This window comes from Alligator mississippiensis, chromosome 3 (genome assembly GCF_030867095.1).
Source record: "Alligator mississippiensis isolate rAllMis1 chromosome 3, rAllMis1, whole genome shotgun sequence".
Lineage (NCBI taxonomy): Eukaryota > Metazoa > Chordata > Crocodylia > Alligatoridae > Alligator > Alligator mississippiensis.
The window spans coordinates 36,048,775-36,072,133 of NC_081826.1; the positions used below are offsets into that span (position 1 = coordinate 36,048,775).

General features: G+C 41.4%; 1 protein-coding gene across 7 annotated transcripts in view; it reads right to left on the reverse strand.

Annotated features, from left to right (window-relative positions):
- Nucleotides 1-23,359, reverse strand: part of RIMS2 (regulating synaptic membrane exocytosis 2) — a 933,811-nt gene that overhangs the window by 516,886 nt on the left and 393,566 nt on the right. For all 7 annotated transcript variants that reach the window (XM_059723819.1, XM_059723822.1, XM_059723820.1 and 4 more), the window contains one exon: nt 2,164-3,089. In XM_059723819.1, the coding sequence (XP_059579802.1) occupies nt 2,164-3,089 (926 nt within the window). The remainder of the gene's footprint in view (nt 1-2,163; nt 3,090-23,359) is intronic.

Below are 23,359 nucleotides of genomic sequence, written 5' to 3' on the forward strand. Positions count from 1 at the left end.
TACTGGTACTAAAAGCTAAAGCAAGTACTAATTGACTGCTCAGTACCAACTGGCAGACAAAGTTATTTGGGTAAATCTGATATCTTTTATTAGACCAACTCAAATAGTTGGAAAAAATCTTAGCAAGCTTTCGGGCACAAACACCCTTTGTCAGACTGAGGAAGCATTTGCAGATGGTCTGTGCTCTTCCTGGATGGAGTGGTAAAGCAGCCCGAGGCCAGTATGTATGCAAGAAAGCCAGTCAGTTAAAATGTAAATTGAGCTGGTCAGTAGGAGACAGATAGGTGGGGGTTATGGGGAATGAATGTAGTTGTAGTCAAAGGATGAGAGACAGGAGGGGAGGGGAGGGAAGAGGATGAGAATAGTTGGTAAAAAGTGGAGGGTTTACCTGGGGAGTCAGATGTTAGGCAGGTTATAATGTGTCATATATCCAATGTCTGTATTTAGTCCATGATTTTTTGTATCCAGTAGACTGATGAGGTGAAGTTCATAGGCTCGTCTGTGAAAGGTATTTTGTAAATTCCCTTTGAGGATTAGAACTGAGAGATTGGAAAGAGAGTGGTTTTCTCGTGAGAAATGTGCACCTACAGTTAATTGTGTATTCTTGTTTTGACAAAGGGTGTTTGTGCCTGAAAGCTTGCTAAGAAGATTTTTTCCAACTATTTGAGTTAGTCTAATAAAAGATTTCAGATTTACCCAAAGAACCTTGCCTGCCTATGTCCTTAGACCAACATGGCTACAACCTACACCCCAGTACCAACTGCACAGTTGCACAGTCAGGGCCAAGTGTAGATGAGCCCTGTATGTATTAACTAAAACAGGTCATCAACACATAAAAGATTATTTTTCTTACTCCATTTTGCATGCATTTTTCACAAACATTAAAAACACGCTCAGTTTAATTTCAGTGATGAACTGCCCCAGTTTTCAGCCTAAACCAGCAACTGTTACTACTATTATTACTAGTAAAATAACAACAATTATTATTGCTACATTTCCTGGATGGTCAATACTTAAGAACTGTCCAGATTCCTCAGAGTATTGTAACATTATTTTATACCACATTTTCTACATTAAGTTATATTTATATGTAATCTTCATTGAAATTTTCATTCATCCTAGCCATGGGCCTTTTTCCTATTTAAGTCATAAAAACTAGCCATGAAACCATGACCCCATGAAATCAAAAGCAGAACTCTCATTGATTTCACTGGGGCCAGCATTTCATCCTAGGAATCTGAATGAATCTGTACCCAACTAACTCTGGTTCAGATTTTACTTGCAGTTACACACGTGTAAGCTCCACAACTAGACCTAGAGGGATGGAACTTTTGGTTTCCATCCGTGAAATGGCCTTGAATGCCACTTCTGACAGCTGGCTGTATAAATCCAAATATTTCCAGTGATACCAATATATAATTCAGATCTTTACATCTTTACTTAGCCACTGGACAAGAGGAAGCAGATAATAGTTAGAAGAAAGCCAGCCTGTGGCAAATACGGTTGGTGTTTTCCTGTAGTCTCCAAGAAGTGTACAAGAGGCAAGGATCTTTTTATGATATCTTTTATTGGACCAACTGTATAATTGGGAGAGATGTTGAATAAGCTTTTGGGCACTCCACTTTTACGATAGTGTAAAGGCAGAACGTACTGGTATAAATTTGTTGCCTGTCCAGAATCTTTGATTCCCAGTCCAGTTCTGTTGTACTGAATTAACTTGGTTTCTGCATCAGCAAATTCAAATAATTCTAGTCTGTAATGTTTTCCTGTTACAGGAAATATTAGCTTTTAACAGATTTGGGATTGCATCCAATTATTTTGACCTAGGGAATCCTACATGACAGCACAGCCCAAATACTTCAGAGAGTTAATGACAAGTTTTCAGCAGGCACAGTTTTCCCTTATAAAATGATCAGCATTTTCAAAAGCACTTAGTCTCCAGTACTCTTCTCCATGTGATTCTTAGTGCAATATACCATTAAGAATATTACAATATATAAAACAAAGGACCACCCCCCTAAAATTCACTATGTGAAACTGAAACTTGCATGGGAACAACTGTAAAACCTATCATCTTAATCAAATATATTAAATAAGATTAAAATAGAATGGAATAAAAATTAAATTATATCTATTTCAATCATATAAAATGAGAACTCTTACCTTTTTCACTAACACTTTCACTTTCAATCTCTACATCATCACAGCTCGTATATTCTGGAGTAGAAGCCAACTCTTCTTCTGAGCTGCTCAATGAAACCTGACGCATTTTACCTCCCTTTTTTGTTTTATGGGGCTTTGGTGGTGGAGGCCTAACAGACTCAGATTGGTCTGAGCTGAGAGAATCATTCCTTAACATAGTTTCCATTTTTTCACGTTTTGTTTTCCGTACAGCAGAATTAGGATCCAAATGGTGTTGCTTCCTTAATGAATCAGTGCGTCTCATATCAGGCCTATCCAGAGGAATTGGACTCCTCCTAGGAGTAGGAGGACTATGATTTGTGGTCCTCTGACGATTGGGACTTGGTCCCTGAGCCTCTCGAGTTCTTTCCATAGAATATGAACGCTGATTTTCCATGGCAGCCCTGCGCTCAGATATAGATCTTTGTCTTGATGGTCGTTCCATCCTCAGCATAGATATCCGGGAATCTTCCAATTCAGTGTTTGCCAATGAGACGTCACTATGTCTTCGTTCATGGCGTGCTCGGGACACTTCAGCATGGATACGCATTTGTTCCTCATATGGTTGTGGTTTGACTGGATAACGAGCCAAATTAGGATCACTTCGGTATCGTGCCTGATATTCCTCTTCCCGCCTCTGCCTTTCATATTCCTCCCTGTTACGCACATCATCATCTTCTACAGGGTACTCTTTGGAACGTCTGCGAATTCTTCTGTTGGGATCTCTGTAGTCACCATGTTCAGGTTCTTCATATAGCTGAGGCCCACGTTGTGATCGCCTATCTGTATAATCTGATGGTGATCTTGGCATTGCACTGTCTGATGTTGCATGCTGTGAACATTCGTCCCTCTCGTCCCTTTGGTCGTATCTTCTGTTCTGATCTCTTGATATCGATGGACTTCTTTTCCTAAGCAATCAAGGCAAAAAGAAATAATTCTGTCAGCAAAGCATAAACACATCTGCTACCAGAAGTTTATTAAGAAAGTACAGTGTTCAGCTGATTCAAAGAGAATAATTTTGTTGGCTCTTTCTAATATTGAGTGTGCTTGCACATTTATTTGTACTAAAGGGAATATGCTATGCTGCATATCAATTAATAGCTGATAATCACTTCAGCAAACAATAACTTTATGGAAGAAAACATTTTAATATTTCACTAAAAATATTTTTTTTTAATTTACAATAAATACTAACACCACTGTTATTGTTTTTGCAGCCATCCCATAACAATATACATAGTTTATAACTCCTGGAAAAATATTCAAGCTAATCTAAACTGACCTTATGCTGTTATTTCATAAACTTCATGGAAATGAAGGCCAGCAGGGATCACTTAGTCTGACTACCTGTTTGTAATGGGCCATTAAGTATCACTCAAATACCCAATAGCAATCCCAAAATTACTTATTGCTATTCCAAAAAATTCAGTCCTCCTAGACTCGAGTGTGTACCACAGAAGACCAAGTTACAGCCAACATGCAAGTCCCTTGAACTGGCAGGGAATTGGTTAGGTGGGATACACCCAAATGGTCCCAGCAGGCATGCAGAGGTAGGCAATAAAATTGCACAGTCCCTGGCAATCTGACTAGAGAGAAAATTCTTACATCCTTACACCTGATACTCATTATCACTTTTGAGCATTTAAGTACAACAAAGAAGTCAGGATCTTTTTGCCAAGAAACCCTGTTTTCTTTGAGGCCTCTCTCTCTTCACCACCTCTCATGCCACCCTTTTGTGGGGCCTCACTCATACCGCCCCTCCTTTCCCCGGGGCCACACTTACCCCACCCTCACTCAAGAGGGTCCTCAGGCTTGCTTCCCTGCACTCCCTGGCCAGCAATCGCTTGGCCTTTCGGGCATCTCCCGCTGCCCTCATCCGAGCGAGCACTGGACGGTTTGCAAAACACTGCTTTGGCTCTGGTCTCTCACCGGGTCCCTCACCAAGCTGCTCTCAATCAGGGGCTCTTGACTCACCCTGTTGTTTGTCTGTGGCACTTCCTCAGCCACCCCACTCCATCAGCTTCCAGCCGACTTGTGGCCTCAGGTGCCCAAAGGCTTACCTGGGCCTAACTTGGCCCCCATGTTAGCAGGACCTACTCTCAAGCCTCCTGCTCACTGGGGCCCACGTCATGCTTCTTCCTCACAGGGCCTCATCTCAGGCCCCTCTGTTTGCGGGGCCTCATTACTCCCACTCTCTGCTCGCCCCTCTCTCCAGGGCCTCCCAACTGCCACTCTGGTGCAGGCCACTAGGTGCCCCTCTGCACCCCCACCTCCACTGACACACCTACTTTGCCCCCTATGCTGGGGCCTGGGGTTGTACACCCCCTGCAGGCTCAGGTGCCATTCACCAGCATGCCTGGCCCACCCTTCTCATTCTCCAGGGTCCTGTACCCACATGGGCTCAGGTGGCCTAAGCCATGCCTGGCCCCCCTACCCACTCTCTCGGGTCTTGCACCCCAAACAGGCTCAGGTGCCACACCAGGGCATGCCTGGCACTCTATTACCAACAATGATAAATAACTCACCCGAAGGTGGGGGCTGGGGTTAAGGCACCCCTCCTCGCCTTTCACCAGGGAGGTAACTGGCCTGGCATTTCCTGGGGGCTCCCAAGCCACTAGGAGCCCCAGCAAGCCACCCTTCCCTGGCAGGTGCAGTTTCAAGTCATGACCAGGACCAAGAGCCTCCAAACCTTCCCCATAAGCTTCTTCCCTCACCTCCGAGTTGTTGCAAGAGCAGCAGGTCCACCAGGTGGTGTTACTTCAATGGTGTCAGGCAGCAAACTGCTGCCTCCAGCTCTGCTGGCCTGGATATGAAATGGCCACTCATCAGAGCTGGGGCAACACCTACCCCCAGCTCTTAAAGTGGCAGACACCCAATGTGTTCTGCCATCCACCTTCCCCCTTAAACTGGTTCCTGTGGGAGGCTTTTCCCTGCTGCTCTGCAAGCAAGCTCCCACAGAGCTTGTAATAGCCCCATAATGGTGAGCACTCCACTGGTGCTCCACCACATACCTTCCCCCTTAAAAAAAATGACCCTTGGGGTATTTTCTGGCTGCCTTCACTGCTAGCTATAGATATAGTTTGTTGTGAGTACTAACAATATCTACTACATATTAAATTTGCTAAATATGTTATCCAGTTTTAAATGCCCAGAACAACTGAAACATTTTAGCATCTATAGTACCTATGAAATTTGTAGCCAAGTCATTTTTATTACAAAGCTGCTGTTATTTTTAGATCCTAGAATAATTCCCACTGACCATCATAAGCCTCTGTCTAATCCATTCCTTACTGTTAACTACCTCTTAAGGTGTCTTATAAAATCCTTTCATCACACTCCATGAACTAGATGCACCAAGGAAAATCATTACTCATGCCCTTGAAGAAGTTTACAGGCACATTCAAAATTGAAAAACTTGGAGGATGTGCCAACAATGCTGATGTGCAACATGCAACTTTCAGCTCAACAATGCAATATATGATAGTTTTCAGAACAACTGCTGAACTTCTTGTAAAGGTCACCTTTGATTTTAGGGTCAGCAAAGCTGCTTTGATTTCTGCTCCTTTGAATTAGTGATAAAAATACATATCTAATATTTATACAGCACTTTTCAACTTCCAATTACTACAAAGATATCTTTACTCTATGCATGTAACTGATCATTTCTATTATAAAATATATAAAAACTATAAATAAGAAAGCAGTTTTACAGATATGGAAACTGAAACAAAGAATAAACGTGAGCAGCAAAGAAACGTAATCCGTTATGATCTTCAAATATTGGTGTGCTACTGATTTGTGCTCACATATTTTAAACTTTTTCATTTTTTGTTTTTATTTCTATATGCATACATAGTTTTTTGTCTCACCTTTTACCTTTGTTTTGGGAAAAACCTTGTTTACAGTGCAGTAATGACATCATTAGAATTATGGAAATGCAAGCAGTCCATTGTAATGTGCATGTTGTCTTTTCAGATAGTCAATTCATGAAACTCTCCAGCCCCACTTCATGTTAGAGGGTAAATTAAGAACTTAAAGCAAGGTAGAGAAGACAGGGATAACTTTTCCTGCCTTTGTGGACAATAATCTCACGGGATAGAGACTTAGCCTGCTGAGATTCTCCAACTTCACTTGGATTCCAGAAAATAAAATCTAAAGTTCTATTTCAATATTTAAAAAATCAGTGCAGGAGTTTATGGAGAAACAAAATATGCTGAGAGAAATTTTCATCAATTTGGAAAAATACCTTGCAGTCTATTAAACCTTTAACACAAATGGTATCCATTGCACAATCAAACTTGGTTTTCAGCTCTTTCTGGATCCCAGTTCTGTTCTCAAACCAGTAGAATGCAAATCAATACAACTGCTGTCATATCTGTTTGCACTGCATACACAAAAGTAAATGTTCAAGAAGTTGTGCTGCATGTGTAAACAGTAGAGGTATTCAACTTTATCTATATATACTTTCAGTTTTCATACACTTGAGCTGTTACTTTATGGCTAAATAATTTAGTAAATAAATAAATACTTGTGTTGGCCTAATCAAGTATTTGCAAGCACATTAATAACTCACCTAATGGATAGCCTACATAGGACTTAGAAAAAAGCATTCTGATGCTTTGATTTCCATTTCCTATTAAACGTATTTGAAAATTAAATTTAAAATATTCCTATCACATGAAATGTAAGAGAATTTGAAAAGTGACGGGTTCACCCTGTTAAGGATTTTAGCTGTGTACTTGTTTTTGTGAAAAACTATTTTTCTTTTGATTTTTAATGATGGTAAGTGTTTCAGAATTATAAGCATGACAAACTCTCTTTAATATTTATGAAGCATAAAAAGGAATTTATTGAGAAAGCTCTTCTTGTTGACAGTCGTCTCGGTATTAGTAAAACTAATCTTACTTCTTAGTTGTAGAGATCATTATTTTGTATATGAGGAAAAAACTTATTCAGAGCCATGTAAACAAAGCATCAAAAATGAGAATACAACAAGTAAAACATTGCATACAAGTCATGGCTCATTATAAAATTATGTACAAAAAAAGCTTTTAACTATTTTCAAAATGTGATATTTTCTGTACACAAATGAGTCATTCTGAAGTGGTATGAAAATTATACTTGCTAAATATTTTCCACTGGCAATCTACAGTGCAAGCTGTAGGAGACAAAGCTTATTATGCAACCTAGTATAAAGGACCACCCAGGGAAACCCTGAACACAACGAGTACAATTCTTCTTTCGCCTTATTAGAAAATTTCTTGTTAGAATATCCATGTCAGTTGGTACTTTGACGGATCATTTTAGAATGCTTCATTTCATTCAAAGATGTTCAGATGGCTAAAGATGGAGACAAGTCACTCATGGGATTTTTAGAAGCACTATATACATAACTTTAAATCAATGGGATTGAGGGGAAGGATAAGACTCAATCACAAAAGACATTTAAAAAGGGCCAAATCCTGTGAGAAGTGGGGCTAGAGAACTCCAAGAAGTTGTAGTTCAGGATCCTAAAATGAGAAAACATTTGGTCACTAAGCAATGAAGGGCTAATTACACAACTGTAAGGTGCTGCATCCCCAGAAGCCAATGATAGGCATTGGATTTGAGAGAGGTCAAAATCCTACAGAACTGGACCTCAGATTTGCAGGACTCTGCCTAATGCAGAAGATCAGGCTGAATGATCAGTCTTTTCTATTCTTCGATAACAGGATTCTTTCATTTAAAAAATTCTTTAGATTTTCCTCTCACCAGGGCAAATCAGCAAATGTTGGCAGTTTCTTACTGTTAAGTAGGCTGGGTCTCTACTCTTTTCCTTCTGTTCTGCAGACAATGTTTGTGGAATGCTGAGTCACACCCCATGTAAGCAACCATTTTGTATACGTTTCTAAAAACAGACACTGTTCCTGTGTATTCAGAAAAATAAGCTTTTTTTTTTTTTTTTGCTTTAATTCCTTTCATTTATTCTGCAGAACACCTTTTACAGTTCTCACACATCATGCAGTACTCCAAGGTATACAATGTTTCCTGGTGCCTGTGTCTTATTCTTTGGTTTCTTACTCCAGAGAAAAAAGAAACAGGCAGCTAGCTGACCCTGTGCTTTCCATGCTAAATCACTTCAGCAACCTATTCTATATTACACAAGAGAATGTATCGGCGGGTGTTGATTGTAGCCATGTTGTTGTAAGGACATAGGCAGATGAGGTTCTTTGGCTAAATGTGATAGTTTTTATTAGTATTGTGTTTATCAGGCTATTTTAACCTGTATTTCCTCAAAAGCACTACTTAAAGTATGTCTAGAATTCAGTTGTGTAAGCAATTCATTAAGTGAACTATCTGAAATATTGCTTGATTTCTCAGTAGTAGTATAACAGGAGGAGAAAAGGGGGATATAAGGAGGAGTACCAATGCCTAGTGTCAATTTGGAGCAGGCACCAGCCCGTAGTCCAGCAATTGCAGACAAGCAGGGTGTACAGAACCAACTCCAGCCCTGGTCCAGCAAAGCAACTATCCAGGCAGCCCCTGAGAATCACTAGTTATGCCTGTTTCTCAGTACAGCAATCTGTGTACAAATTACAATACTATGCATCACTTTAACACTTTCTACCTAAGTATTACTGAGCAATAATTAAGGAAGACTACAATGCTTATAAAACATACCAAAGCATCAAAAATCAGACTGCAGATGTTAGCTTCAAATGGTATATAGAACAATACTGACTGTGGATTCAGCCTGATTTTAGTGGAGGGAATCTGTGGTAGCAAAATCATTATCATAATGAAATTTACCACTGATAAAAACTTTCTTTTGAACTTGGTGTGATTGCACAGATACAAAATAATATCATATGCTTGGAATCACACACATCCTAAACAATCAATGTAGTCCAACACAAGTGTAACACCACCTATTTTGTAGACAATAATTAAGGATGTGTGGGAGAGCTGGCTAAATCACTGAATAGCAGAAACCACTGCCTAGTAACTAAAATATTGAAATATTCTATCATTTTTAGTTAAAGAACTCAAATTATTTGAAATAGTCCTTGGTTAGTCTACAAATCTTCTAATACAGATATATGATTCCTTTTTGTTTAAAATCAGTTTTCAAGTAAACAATTTATTTTATTTTCTGCTTGAAAAGCATTGAATGTGCAAAGTAATTTCTGATAACAAAAGACACTTTAGCCCTTATGGCAGATTTTTAAACCAAATGTTTAAACTAAACGTTTAACTGTTTAATATACAAGCTTTTGAACACATTTGGCCATAGCAAAAATGATCAGAAATTCATAATTATGAAAGGCAAAGTTAAGAAACGGTCCTCTTTAAAAATGTTATGGCAACTTTGAATTGTAGCCCAGTAACTGGAAATACACACACATTTCTCAGAGTTTGTGGAGCAAAAAATTTCAAAAATATTAACAGATATAAAATACAAGCTAAACTATTTTAATCTGAAAGCTATTCAGTCAGCTGAACAGATGAATGGTAACCATTCTTAAGAAAAAACTTTCTAAAACTTATCTTTCTTGGATTATTTTATTGTATTTTCAAAACTCCTGCCTTTTTTTAAACATTCTACATTTAAAAGCTATGTGGACTGCAGTCAGCTGACCTACTTTTCCAGTAAAGCCTTTCATTCAATGTATTGAACAGAAACAACTGTAAATTACTAAAATTCTTTCACTCAATTAACTAGATACTTTGCATATTAACATCACTTGTCTTAATTCTGATCCCAATGAAATCAATAAAAATAGAGGGGTTTCTATCAGCCATTGTACTATTGTATGCAAAATACCTAAGGTAAAAAATGAAGAATGTGCTCAACAATAAACAAATGGGAATAGTATAAGAGAACAGGTGAATAAAATGGAAATATACCCAATATATAATACAGTGAACTTTAAGAAATAGAGGTCTAGTCATAAAATCACCACGATGTTGTTAGCAGAATTCCAAAAGTCTGCAACTACTATTATTAAAAGAAATCCAGTATTTGAAATAAAGTGTTAGTTGCAAATAGTATTATTCAAGTTAAAATACTGAATTAAAAGTAACATGCATACATGGTTTTGCTAAAGGCACAACAACTACAGTCCTGTACCTATTGCTTAGTAAATTATCTTCCAATCCCTTCAACCAACCGTTTGCTTAAAAAAAAAAAAATCTTCCTAATCATCCAAAAGAATAACAAATCCTGAGCATAAAACACTGTTTTTACAAAACATATGCAGTACACATCTTCCTTGCTTTACCTTTTGATCAGCCATTGCACATCTGGGAAGAAGGAAGCATCATGTTCATGAGAATACATCAATTTCTGTTCTGCCTAGCACTGTCATTTAATCCTTCTAGCTTCAGTGAATAGTCTCTTAATTAGGAGAGACAAATTCCTAAATGTTTCTTTGTGATCCCTTCCACTCTCCAAAATACAATTACAGGATATAAGGCATCTAAAAAAGGGTACAGGCATAGAACAACACTAATATAAATATTCAAGCCAGACAGCTGACCCAGTAGAGAAGCTATTGAGAATATGGGAGGAGGGTTACAGTTTAATGCTGTTACCATGTACTGTATATAGCTGGAGGTCAAGTAAGAATTTACCCTATAAGGAGGATTATGGTACTTAGCTGATTAGTGCCTTGCTACAGTAGTACTGACTGCAAAATGTACACTCTGGCCCCAGGTTTTTTTTAAAAAACGATTCTTAAAATTGCCTAATTCTAGTATTTGTACTTTACAAACTGGTAGGGATGTTCAATCTCCTACTTTGTGTTATGATAGGTCTCAAATATAACTATTCAATATTTATTGTTTTAAAATATTCACTGGGCAAACTTTGACATCATTTTCAACAGTTTAGGTTAAAGCCAGATACAGAACCTGCTTCAGTTTATGCTGAACATATTTCAGAATTGAAAACTGTCATGCTGTCTCTTTCTTCAAAATATAAATATAGGGAAAGGATTAGTGAAAATCAATGTACTGATATTAATTCTAGTGACAGGTAAGCACCAGAACTCACATTCAGAAAACAATGTGAATGCTGTAGTAATATAAAGCAAATATATGATAACCTCATTTATATTCTAAAAAATACCCATAGGCCATTGTTTACTTATTTCATAAGTACAGCTCCATTTGTCTGCTAAAATTAGATTGCTTCACTTTTTGTATGTTTCTCAGTTTAAATCTGATTTAAGAAAATATACTACCCATGTCAATGTGGTATTTCATGGGAAAGCTCAAATTCAAAAACAATTCTTTACTTCGGCCTCCTGAGTGGAGTATACAAAAAGATGCTTGTAGAAATTAAATTTACATATCTCAATGGTCTTTGCAGACATAAATGTAAGCATATTGTCATAGGCAGTGTACACACATTCAAATAATCTAGGAGAATTCTCCTAGGTTTGTTCTCCTGGGAGGGTCCTGTGCACACATGTCACTATGATCTGCAGGCTTCCTTAATCTGCCTGGCGACAGACAGCAGTAATGCACAGGGCAACCCTGATTGGCCTGCCCCAGGCTGTCCATGGTCAGCCTGTGTTTCCCTGCATCACAAAGTGGAGACTGTGAAGGGGGTGTATTTTGATCCCTGCTCGAGGAGCAAAGTCCAGAGAGTAATACACTTTCTCACTAGGGCAGAAGGGGATGCTGGAGGACTGTGACTGTTTACACACATTCGAAGAATCTGGAAGACTTCTCTCAGGTTTTTTCTCCTGGTAGAGAAACTTACGCAGAGCCGTGTGTACAGACATTCAAAGCTGAGGCCCTAAAGAGTTGAGAGCTTGCAATGCTGACACTGTACAGCTACTGGGGGGAAGGAGCAGGAAAGAAGCAGTGCACACATCTCAACATCACTGTAGACTCCTTTAGTCTGCCTTGTGACAAATGGCAGTAGTGCTTAGGGCAGCCCTGACTGGCTGTCCCAGACTGCCTGTGGTCAGCCTGTGTTTCCCTGAATGTGGGGATTGTGAAGGGGTGTGTTCTGCTCCCTGCTGGAGCAGCAGAATCCAGCAATTGACATACTGTCTCTTGCGGGGATGCTGAAGGACTACGTTCTAGGGTTACCATATTTCCAATTAAAAAAAGAAGACATCTGTGGGAAGACGGGGGGGGGGGTGGAGAGGGGTATATGATTGGAGGGGGTAGGGGGGAGTGATATGCCCATGCCCTGTCCCTACCCCTCACTCCCAAGACACAGCCCTCCAGCCCTTCTGCTGCCCCTCTCTCAACCCACAGTACCCTACCCTCCAGACCATGCTGGTGCCCCACACTCCTAATCTGCAGACCCCCTCTCCCTCCTGATACCCCTTCACTCCCAACCTGTAGCCCCCTGCCCCTCCAGCCTTGCTGTCCATGCAGCTCCCTGCTGCCCCTAAAGAACCCTCCCACCCCTTTCCCCTGCCTCCCCATCCTGCTGAAGCCGCAGTACCAGTAGGCACACACATGTGCATGTGCACACACACACATACACAGACATACCTGACTGCAGCGGCTGAGGCCCATGCACAGACCACATGAAGGCCCAGCCTCCAATCACCATTCCCCACTGCCCCCAGCCTAAACAGTTTATTGCTGGGACAAGCTTGCAAGTGTCTGGAAAGCAGAGGCAGAGCAAAATCCCAGACATTTGTTAATAATTTTAAAAAATGACCCAGGCAGAGATGGGAGCACCCAAAAAGAGGACATGACCAGGAAAACCCAGATGTACAGTAACCCTACTTTGTTCCTTTCTGAGAAAAGCCACAGCATATACAGATGTTTGCTTTCCCAAGATAAACTCTCCTTGGAGTGATTTAACTCCGGTTGTTTCCAGGTTGTTGGGGGGGTTTACACCTGAAGTTGCCATGTTTACCCTGGGAGAAAAAGTGTAAACAACTGTACACTTATGGTTTCTCTTGGGAGAGTCATGATTCTCCCAGGAGAAACTGAATGTCTGTATGGCCATGTCCACACGAGCAGGAGTGTGCGCTTGCAGCCGCACAAATAGTAGCAGCATAAATTTGTATTGCTACTTTATGCTACAGTGCACGTCCCTGCTTGTGTGCTTTACAGTGGGACACATTGTCCTGCTGTTCCATGTGCTGCAGGGTGGGGCTGGCTGGGGCACAGGGTTTCTCAGAGTGGGGCTAGCCAGCAGACACCTCCCATGCTGAAGCACGCTGTGCCCCAGCCAGCCAGGCAGCAGCATGTGGAGATGGGAGAGCAGCCAGCCCAGGGCTGTCTGGTCTCCTGTCTCCACATGCTGTAGAGCCCACACACTGAGGCACCCTGCACCCCAGCAAGCCATTCCCTGGGTTGCCTTCTCCCCTGTCTCAAGGCATGCTGTGCCCCAGCCAGCCATGCAGCAGCTGACTGGGGTGCACACTGGCTCACCACAGGGGTTTTCAACATTCAGAGATGGGGTTTGTCCCACATGTGACCCATTTCCGCATTTGTCCCAGCTACTTTGGTGTGCTTTGCACCACTTTTTTTTTCCATTTTTCTTTTTCTACTGGGAAATCCCAGTAGCAATTTTTCTTGCCCCAGCACTGCAAATTAGCAGTGCCATGCATGGTTTAATGTGCAGCACGTGCGGTCTGTAACACTGCAAAGAGGTTTGCAGAACCACAAACCACACGAGTTTGGATCCAGCCTGTAAGGCCATATATATTTACAGGCTATTTTCAGTCTGTGAGGTCAAAAGCCTTGAGATATCTTACAAGCAGAACCTCTGTAGATTTTCTCAACCTTTTTAAAACACATTGTTTGCGAAGGCTTCAGAGAAATCCTTACTGCCTGGTGAAGAGGGTAATTGTCCTTCTGTCACAGAGCACTGAGGTGCCCTGCTCCCATAGAGGCGAAAACTGCTAGAGAAGAAGCCCTAGCAGGGAATAAGGAGCCCAGGTGTGGGTTGCCAGGGCAACCAGAGAAGGTCAGATGACCCTAAGGAGCAGGGCCTGGCTCTTATAAAGCCCAGGAGGTGAGGCCAGAGGCAGTTCCCTGCCAGTAGCCAGAAGCTTCTGGAGTAATGATGTGAGAAACAGTGAGAACCACAGGTACAGCTTGACTTGAGTTGAGCAATGCTGTTGTAGCCAGGTGGCTTATGTTTGAGTTATAGCCAGGAGGCTCAAGTTTGTGTTGCTGTTTGTTAAACCAACCAGTGGTTTGGGTGAGGCTATAAGGGGTTGGAGGAGGCCTCATAGGGGACTCACAGCAGAGTGTGAGGACCCCAGCGCCAGCAGGTGCAGCATGCGGGGTGCACAGACCCCAGCCCCAGAGAGGGGTGTTTGAGAGGCCCGAGTCGGGCACGGCGAGCCCCAGAAAGGGGGCTATCTTATTGAGAAGCCCAAGTGTGGGCACAGAGAGCCCAAAAAGGGGGCTGCATTATTAAGAAGCCCAAGTTGGGCACGGTGAGCCCCAGAAATGGGGCCGCATTATTGAGAAGCCCAAGTATAGGCACGGAGAGCCCAGATAGGGGGCAGCTTTACTGGGAAGCCCAAGGGTGGGCACGGAAAGCCCCAGGAGGGGGCAGCATTGTAGATAAGGCCCCAGAAAAGAGGGCAGAGAGCGAGAGGGGGCTGGAGGGAGCCCTAGCACCAGAGGGAGTGTGTAGTAAAGAAAGGAAGGCCCAGGGAGAACAGTAAGGGGCCGAATAGCGAGAGAACTGAGACAACAGCGATTCCCATCGGCGAGGTGTGGACTGCGGTGTAGGGGAGGAAACGGAGCCGCAGATAGCACCCCCTAGTAGTGGGGCAGTATAAGGGCAGCCTCCTGCTAATTAATACTAATTAATTAATTAAGATCAAGGCATGGCAGGCGAGTAGGCGGGCGGTTGCCCCAGAGACAGATGTGTGGGCCACATTAAGGGTGGCCCAGAGTGGATACCTGTCACACCTTCCAAAGAAATAATCCATTTGATGCAAAATTATTTCACAATCAAAAAATGAAAGGGAAACATTGTTTCAATGGGCTGAGAGGCAGCTGCTTTGCCTCAAAGTGTTTCTACAGCCTGATTGTGGCCACTTACTTCATGAACTTTTAAAATTACTAAAAGACCTGACTACATGCAAGAAACAGTATTTAGCATGACAGCAGGCATGCTCTTCATGCAATGTGTTTGACTATTTAATTCCCATGGTACCCACATTTTGAGAAAGGGAGGAGAGAAAGTCAGGGGATGGGAAATCAAACAGGAAACAACTTAACACATGTGATCTGGAGCCTGCAAATGTGCCCAGTGGTTATAGGATTGGATACTGCAAGGAAATAAAGCTGTAAATTTCAGATTGAATGCTATTTTTAGCACTCTAGCAAGGAGGAGGTTAAATGCCAAGCAGGTGGAGAGAGGCTGCTAGCTATGTTCAACATGCCAGCAGACAGCCAATACCTGGGAAAAGTAGCTTAAATGTGTTCCATCCAGGAAGAGCACACACCAGCTGCTGAAGCGTCCTTAGCCTGACGAAGGGTTTTTGAACCCGAAAGCTTGCTTAATAACTTCTCCAACCATTTGGGTTGGTCTAATAAAAGATATCAAATTCACCCAAAGAACCTTGTCTGCCTATGTCCTTAGACCAACACAGCTACAACCCAAACCCCTTAAATACCCTTACGCAGCTATAATGTAGCACAGCAAGTGACACTTACTGCCAGAGCATGGCTCCACAGCATTTTCAGGCTGATTAGGTTAAGAAGAGCTCTATTAGCATTTCCCACATGGGCTGCACCCATATGAGCACGGACATGCAATATGTGGCACTGCAGACCCATCTATGGTGCCACAGACCGCACATGAAGGAGTTCCCTGCACTGCTATCCTGTAGTGCGGAGGGGTGGTTTGACACCAGGAGATCCCAGGCTCATTTTCCTCTTTGGAAAGGAAACACGTGCTCCCTCATTATAACATGCTGCTACAGTGACATAGAACCTAAAAATACCCGTGCATGGCCACCATGGCACAGTATGGGCTGTTACTGTGCCGTCATTTATTACTTCCAAAAGGCAGTACTAAATGACAGCACAGTAACATCAGCACTATACAGTATTGTGTGGATGCACCCAGTAGTTAGGAATGTATCTAATCAGTTCTTAGAGCAAGGAAATCTACTGCAAAGTGGAATTGGTGTCCCAAGGAGAAATACTTAGTGGAACCAAATACCAAATAATATGCTTTAAAAAAAAGATTGCATGTAATGTAACTAAAGTATATATGATTTGACATCCCTGTGGAGATGAACTCTTACATTTTGGGAGTTTCTTTTGCAAAGAGAAAGGCTCAGCTTGCCTCACTCCTAACTAAAAACAAAACAGACTTGACTTTTCTTACACCCTGGAAGCATGCTTATTCTGTACCTCTATTTTTACATCTCAGTCATTAAAACAGTATAAAAAATACATCAGAAATAATTCCAGCTTCACAACTCCTGTCATTAAAACACCTTTTATTTCCTGACAAGCTGGATATTTCATAATCATCTGGTCTACAAAGGATGTTAAAGTTCTGAGGTCTAATTTCTGTTCTCAATCATTATTTTTTCCTATAAGCTAGCCCTTTCTGGAAGTCTTCCAAGAGCAATAAAAAGACCAACCAAAGCCATCAAGAGGCCCAATCATTTGCTAGAGAAATATAGGTAGGCAGCTTATGCAAGTGGCATGGTTGGTAGCTTGTTTTATGCTTATCGTATACTCAACAAATGAAGTGAATGGAATATTGTACTGTGGTTTGGCCTCCCAGTAGAATATGAGCCGTCAGTTAACAGAAAATGATAATTTCCCCGAGAAGCAATGAGATGAGTTAAATCACTTTGTGAAAATGCTGATGGCAGCTTTTAAAAGACTAGTGGTAAGTTTCATACTACACGTGAACAAACAAACACCAGTACAGTTCTGGGAGGTGTAATCATCTATAAAAAGTTAGCCAGGACATTCATTGTTAAGCTGCCAACACAAAGTCCTTTTCAGCATGAGAGTTTCTAGATGTTTGATTAGAAAATGAAGATGGATCAACTTAGGATAGAGGCTATAAAAGACCATCTGACCTCTGGGACATTTGAAGTTGACAGATGAAGGAGAAAGTGGGAAGCAGGCTTCAGATGAGGCATCTGCTTTACAATAAAGGAAGCCTACAGGGATTCTGAATAATTTAAATGCTTTCTAACTGATAAAAACAATCAAAAGATTTGATAGTTACAGTCTGCAAAGAATGCTTCACAATAAATATAGATTTTTTTAAATGCACATTTAAGTGAACCGATAAGAGGCAGGTATAAGATTCAGAGGTTCTAAGACTAGAAGGAATAACCATAATCATCCAGTCTGACCTCCTGTAGAAACAAGACAGAATTTTTTTTCAGAAGCTATATTAAACAACACTATGCTGGAGAAGGAAAATGTACCAAATTAAATCCATAATACATGGTCTATCAGTGGCACCAAAGTACCATTAAGGTGATTTTCCCTTAAGCAATAATAGTATTAGATTATTCATTTTTAGATGGTGCACTACTAATGGCACAGCCTCAAGATCTGTTATCTTTCCATTGCAAATTAATAGGCTATTTCCTTATCACCACAGTGTGACTAGGGTGGGGTGACTGGGAGCAGCCACCCCAGGTGCTGACTTGGGGAGAGGGGAGAGAAATATCAGTTGCCACTGCAGACACCCAATCGTATTAGCAGCAGCCAGAAGTCACCACTGTCTCCATGCATCCCACTGCCCTGGGCGCCCGGCTGCTTCATCGTGCCTCTACTTATTAGGACTAGTGGTTAATCAAAAAAAAGGCTATGCTACTTTGAGCTTTGAATTTTGGGGATTAATTGTCAATTTTGTTTACTTATCTGTAGAATTCCCAGGGAGATACTGGAAATAATTACAGCTATGTCAAAATCATAACAATGATATAAACTCTTAAGGACTGTTAGATAAGCATGTGGGAAAACAGCCATCATCACTACCTATTAGGTGACAATTTTTATAAGCAGGGTTGCAATCATGTTTATGTTAGGAGAAGAAAAAGGAGAAAAAATGGCATGACAAAATTAGAGTTTTAGGAAAGGGTAGGAAAAATCTACCAAAGTCACAAATCTACTGGAGGTCACAAACAATGCTCCTTTAGGCTACAGACAGACATTATACATAAACCGGTTTACGTGATCAGAAACTGGTTTAAACCTGTAACAGTACAGATGTTCAGTGCACATAAAACAGTTTGAGATAAACCTGGTTGAAGGTAGTATCAGACTTAACTGATATGTCTCAAATTGGTTTATGCAATGTGTGTCCCAGACCCCTTGTTGGTTTAAGTTAAACCACACTCCCCCAGCATGATTCTGGCATGCTCTCTGGGCTGTCTCCTCCCCTCTGCTCCCTGGCTGGAGCTCAGCAGAGACTGCAGGCATCTGCCTGGCTTCCCCCTGTTGCCCTACTCCCCTCCCCACTCCCTGCTAAGCAGGGATTCCCCCATCCCCTCTGCCGTACACAGACACCTCTTGGCATTAGTTAGCAGACCACATCCTGGTTATGGTCCTTGCTGTGGCAGACAAAACAAAGGCAAAATCAACAAGTAGCTGGTAATGGTAATGTCCCTGTCTTGTTTTGTTCATGGGGTGATAAACACTTATAAATTCCCTGCTGAGCTGGTCAGAACAGGGGAAGAGAACCCCTCCTTAATCAGAGTGTCCTGCTGGGGCCTGGCCACACCCCTTCAGCTCAGCACTATCAAAGGGAAGGGAGGGGTGCTCTAGCACCCCCCAGCTTAGAATCTAGCCTGAGCCACTACAGACATGTACCTACATTTCTGGGATGTCTATGCAGTTACAAACTGATTCAGCCTAGCCTGGTTAGACGTTCTGTTCTGTTACTTTCCCCACTCATAATTTTGGAGACAGTTTTTCCAATGCAGTGTTAGAGAAACTCTCTAATGAATACCTTAGATAAGGTTACTGGTCAACAGTGAAGGGGAAACAAAGCACAAGCTAACCATCATTACCAATTTGGAAGCCTCTACCAGCTTCTAAAATTCTACTGTTAATTCATGCAGTAATTTTAAAAGCTAACTAATACAACAAAAACTGTGTTAACCAGCACTTTATTAGCCAGAAAACTCTACTAACCGGCATCCAAGGGACGTGGCAAAAGCAAAACCGGAAGTACCACTTCCAGGGACTTCCAGTTTCACCGCCGTGGGTCGAGTTTTTCTTTGTCATTTCTTTGGCCCACGGCCCAGGGCAAAGCAGCCCGTGTGGGGCAAAGCAGCCTGTGTGAGGCCCCCCTCCCTGTCCCCCTGGCACACTGATGCCGGGGAGTGCACCAGACCGTGCACATTTGATTAACCAGCATATCTGATTAACCAGCATCCCCCATTCCCGGGGGATGCCAGATAACAGAGCTTTTACTGTAGTAGTATTTGGACCATTCCTGAACAAGAAAGAAAAAAATTTAAAAAACTGGCTGGCGTGATTAAGAAATCTGTTCTTTCAAATATCCAAAGACTACTGAGCAAGAATTGGTATTTTTCAACTATGTATGTCCAAGGAGAAATAATGTAGTGGGAGACATTTTGTTAATAAGCACTAACAATATAAACACACACACACACACACACACACACACACACACACACAGATCTAAATGGATAATTTTCAAAGAACAGTGGAAATATGGGAGGAAAAGGAAATGAATCTGTTTCCCAGCAAAGAGAACTGTTAACTGTCATTTGCAATAAGGTTTCCAGGTCAGAAATAAAAGAATAAGGCACATCCTGTCTGCTGGAGAACACATTTAATGCTATGCCTTCCCTCCTTTCTAAATTGTTTTGACCAGGACTGTCCCACTCATTTGGAGTGACAACTGGATCCAGACCACAGGGCTTCTTAAAGGCCATACATCCTCTCTCCAGTGACAGGGCAAGTGGCAGTGGTGTTAAATCACACATGTCAACCATATTGCCACTGCTGGCTTTCCTGCCAAAAGGTTTCCCCAATAAGGATCCCAACATGAATATTTGGCAGTAAGACAACCAACAACAAAGGGGTTAATGCCACCACTGCTCATGAGACTGCAGCCAGAAGTGTCCTCAATGGGAATCTCAACCTGGAAATTCTGCAGTGGTGCAAGCTGTGGTGGTGTTAACTCACCAGCTGCTGGCCCCACTGACAGTGGTTCAGGCTAGGGTTAATTCTGCCGCCACTTACCCCAGTGCAGAATTTTGAGCCCTGAGGGCCATGATTTAACCAGTTCTGCAGTGCATATGACCCATGGGCTGCTATTTGGACAGCATTGATTTAGACTTTAAAAGTTTTAGAGCCCTCTGCTTTATTTTATGCCTTCATGTTACAACAAGGCTCATATGCCCTATAAGGATGCATCTGCACTGACAGTAACTATCTGTAACCAACTGACAGATTAGAGACACTCTACTTTTGCTATTTTCTTGTTATATCCACATGCATTACTTTTGTCAGGTATTACAGCTGTAGTGGTCACTATGTACTCATCCCACAACTTCAGGAACACCTCCTTAAAACAGTAATTCACAGGGAGTATTTTAAGTGAGCATGGAAAATATAAGAACAAAGTTGAAACACCCCTAACTCACTAGGAAATGTCACACTTCAGCAACACATTCCCCAAACACTAATTGACCTAAACAATCAGACCTTGCTCAAAAGTCAGAGAGCCAATATTTTATTACAAATCATGAACATTTTTTGTCAACAGCTATCAGAGGTTCAAGATCACAAGTAGAGGCTGCTTCAGGAACACATTCAGAGACTTGGAAGCAAAGACCAATGGAAAATGGAATTCATACTGTAACTCAATGAAAAAGCTCTCATATTAATTTTATTGTCTCCATAAGTGAATGGAAGAGGGGATTTACTGAGATGCCATGCTCCTTTTGGATTGGGTCTTCAATGCCATCCTGGTGGGACCATGTTGATCTTAAGGTCTGGGAGAAACAGCAATTTGGGTGCAGAAAGTCTGAATGAGGAAGGAGACCTTTATCTATGTGGGGAGATTAACCTGACCTTTCAGTGCTAGACTATCAGAAAGATGAGCTCTGGCCACCATGGAAAAAGGCAACAAGAACATTATTAAAACACGGAAATATATCCAATGACCATGCAATCCACATGAAGTCCATACATATCTCCTGTTATATTCTACACAGCATCCATGAAAGTAAAGATGATATATTTAAAAGACTGTGGAAGCCACAAAAGTTAAAGCAATTTATTCACAGCTAGGGAAACAAACAGACGAGACTGACATGGTAAATGCTGCAAGGATCAGGAATATGTACTTGATCAGTAATACTGTGTTATTTTGTAAATTCATAGAACTCTAAGCTCACAAACAAATTCAAACATAAATGAAGCAGCCAGTAAAGTTTCCATTGCTTACTGTTATTTCAGATTGTTTTCTTCATAGGTTTGACCTTAGACAGTAATAATTTGATTACACAACATTTTGGCCAAGGAAGATTATGGAATAGTAAAGAGTGAAATAGCCAAGTACAGAATACAATTAATGAGATGGTACTTGGAAGGTTAATAATTTTTTTCCTACTGACATCCTGACAGGTAAAAGTTGAAAAACAACTTTATTTAGCACAAAGTGTGCAGACCAGCTGCAATAAATTATAAAACCAAGAAAAAGGAGAATTAAATAAAATGCAAGAAAACTATACATGAAACAAAATATGGCCCTATGCAAGTGTTCCAGTACTGGGCACTACTGAATGGAAATGCTGAAAGTTTGGATTGCTGTTCTCCAATCTCTGTGAGTCTTGAGTGAAATGCTCTTGAGGGACAAGGCAATGTTGAATACTGTCATGGCACTGAATTCAGGAGCTGGCACATGCTGCATGATGAAGTACTTATGTGGAAATATGCTGTGTTACTGTAGTTTGTCTTGTTATCTATACGTATTCCCTGATGAACTCCTATTCCCACATCTTTTCTCTGTCTTGACGTGTTCATTATGGCATTGTTATCCTCAAACCTGGTGATTCAGAAAAGACTTCTGTTTCCTTGTTGTCCTCAAGCTTTTAGCCCTTGCACGTGATAGGCTGCCTCCATCTGCTTTCCACGGTCTTAAACTCAAAAATGACTGTCCTGTGTTGTCCTCTTCTTGGTATTGATACCATGGGTATTCAGTCTCTTGATCTGTGATGGGAGAGCACTAGTGCACCTATGGGCTGTAAACAAATAAAGAAGAAGAAGGTCAGCTGAGAAACAAATGCATTAACCATTCTTATAATAACAAACATAATGATAAGATTGGTTTAAATTCACATTTTAGTTCTAACATTCAAAGGAAGGCAGTATGATGGAGGATTCAAGATGGCATGAATGTTATCACCTATGTCCTCCTATAATGTATTTGTCATTAATTAACCTAATTAAGTTTGAAAAGGAGAAGAGGTACTGGAGTTTGAAAAGGCAAAGCTTCCATGTTTACTTACTTCTGAATGAAAGGTGCCTTAAGAAATTCTGTTACAGTGATGGTGGGTTAAGGCCAATGACCTTAGACAGTCTCAGGAAGAGAAGACTCATAAGTTTATTTTGATAGGGGACAAGAGAAAAGTAGGCTTAACACCTGATTTAACTGCCAAACTCAAATGCTGACTTACTAGCGATGGGGGTTTTTTCAAAGCACTTCCAAAAACTGAGGCAAAATTAGTCCATTAGCTTGGTCTTCTAGATGTACTGGCTAGTGGCAACCAGAAGACAACTTCAACAGTAGGCTTAACACCTGATTTAACTGCCAAACTCAAATGCTGACTTACTAGCGATGGGGGTTTTTTCAAAGCACTTCCAAAAACTGAGGCAAAATTAGTCCATTAGCTTGGTCTTCTAGATGTACTGGCATCAACAGATGCCTTGTTTCCCCTCCTGTCATGCTTTCTTCTGCCTTTTGCTAAGCAGATGGTTATCTAACAATAATTATGCAAGTGTTTCCTGAAGTTAACAGGAAAGCAGAATGAAATGTGATCCCACTGGACAGTTGTCCCAGGCTAGCTGCCCGACAGCAACAAACAACCTGGTTCAGACAACGTTATCTACAAACTGAGTTTATTAAATGCTTGGCTATAGACATGACTTTAGATGTAAACATTTTCCTCACTAGGCTGTGGTACTGACCCTGGCCACATGGTATAGAATATCTCATCCAACTGAGATT